General features: G+C 49.6%; 1 protein-coding gene across 1 annotated transcript; it reads left to right on the top strand.

The window, feature by feature from the left end:
• The first annotated feature begins 13 nt into the window (after positions 1-13).
• On the top strand, positions 14-1517 carry slc25a11 (solute carrier family 25 member 11). The gene is made up of 4 exons (XM_042514250.1): positions 14-123; positions 247-346; positions 482-533; positions 1348-1517. The coding sequence occupies exons 1-4, from the start codon at positions 48-50 to the stop codon at positions 1501-1503; spliced, it is 384 nt and encodes a 127-aa protein (XP_042370184.1). The 5' UTR covers positions 14-47; the 3' UTR covers positions 1504-1517.
• The last annotated feature ends 6 nt before the right edge of the window (positions 1518-1523 follow it).

The following is a 1523-nucleotide window of genomic DNA, read 5'->3' as shown; positions in this document are numbered from 1 at the left end:
TGTGTGTGTGTGTGTGTGTGTGTGTGTTGTAGGGGTGTATTCCCACCATGGCTCGAGCTGTGGTGGTGAACGCTGCTCAGCTGGCCTCCTACTCTCAGGCCAAACAGGGGCTGCTGGACTCAGGTACACATGAAATACACATTAAATACACATTAAATACACATGAAATAACCAACGAACACACATTGAATACACTTGTACTGCACTCAAACCTGCACTGTAATGTGTACTTTTGTATGTTTTCAGGGTATTTCGGGGACGATATTTTGTGTCACTTCTGTGCCAGTATGATCAGTGGTCTGGTTACCACGGCAGCGTCGATGCCGGTCGACATCGTTAAGACCAGGTGAGACGGTCGCTGCGGCCCCACACACGCTGCTGGGATTTGAGGACGTTTCTAGGGCCGGATTGGGCCCGCGGGCCGTGGGTTGAGGACCGCTGCTGTAAACTGGGTGACCCTCTGAACTGGTTTGTGTTTCAGGATCCAGAACATGAGGATGATTGACGGGAAGCCCGAGTACAAGAACGGTTTGGTGAGTCCATCAGACGTTATTTAAATCATTTTTCGGGAATCTTCGCAGGTTTTGATCCGGTCCGTGTCTCTGCGGCGGGCCGAGATCAGACCGCTCCGGGAGCTCCTCGCCGTCTGCGTCATCAGTGACGCAGACGGCGTGTGTGGCGTGTAGGATGTCAGGCGGGGGCGTCGTCAGTGCCGTCTCTCTCTGAATGAATCAGAGCGGAGGACAAACTCCGAGAGACATGAAGGGGTTAACGCGGCGGCGAGCGGGCGGACACGCCGACCTTCGTCCTTCTCTTATCGTCTCTTATTGATGTCTGCTGACGACGGTTTCGTGTTTCAGAACATTTCGACATACCTGTCGGGGTGTTGGCCCTGCGTTTGCCTGAGTCGTGGATGTTACTGTGACTGTTTTTCCGTCATTATCACATCTGAAGATTATTATCGCGAGAAAGACAACTTTGTAAAATCTTCAGATACTTTAACGTTTTCATATAGAAATGTAATATTTAGTATCAATGTTATCGTGAGTCTCCTCGTGACATCACCGCGATTCTTTGATCTCTGACAAAGTTCGGACTTTTATAGAAGTGAGACTGTTTGGTGTCGTTCCCGAATTCATGAAAAACACTCACGGTTTTATATCATGTATGTATTTATATTAATATTCACACGCAGATAACCAAATCAAAGTTGACGTGTTTGCATGTTGTTTACGTGTTGTTGACGTGTTGTTTGCGTGTTGTTTGCGTGTTGTTTGCGTGTTGTTTGCGTGTTGTTGACGTGTTGTTTGCGTGTTGTTGACGTGTTGTTTGCGTGTGCTCCTGCAGGAGGTGCTGCTGCGGGTGGTGAGGAACGAGGGTTTCTTCTCGCTGTGGAAAGGTTTCACTCCGTACTACGCTCGCCTCGGACCGCACACCGTCCTCACCTTCATCTTCCTCGAGCAGATGAACCGACTGTACAAGACCCACATCCTGGACCGCTGACACACACACACACACACACA

The sequence above is a fragment of the Plectropomus leopardus genome, unplaced genomic scaffold (assembly GCF_008729295.1).
Source record: "Plectropomus leopardus isolate mb unplaced genomic scaffold, YSFRI_Pleo_2.0 unplaced_scaffold13674, whole genome shotgun sequence".
Classification (NCBI taxonomy): domain Eukaryota; kingdom Metazoa; phylum Chordata; class Actinopteri; order Perciformes; family Serranidae; genus Plectropomus; species Plectropomus leopardus.
This window is presented reverse-complemented; position numbering and strand designations above follow the sequence as displayed.

What these genes read in the sequence shown, in the direction of transcription:
- slc25a11 (XM_042514250.1), top strand. Translation starts at nt 48, where the DNA reads ATGGCTCGAGCTGTGGTGGTGAACGCTGCTCAGCTGGCCTCCTACTCT. An exon ending in ACAGGGGCTGCTGGACTCAG is followed by an intron (nt 124 to 246) that starts GTACACATGAAA and finishes GTATGTTTTCAG; the next exon opens with GGTATTTCGGGGACGATATT. An exon ending in GTCGACATCGTTAAGACCAG is followed by an intron (nt 347 to 481) that starts GTGAGACGGTCG and finishes TTTGTGTTTCAG; the next exon opens with GATCCAGAACATGAGGATGA.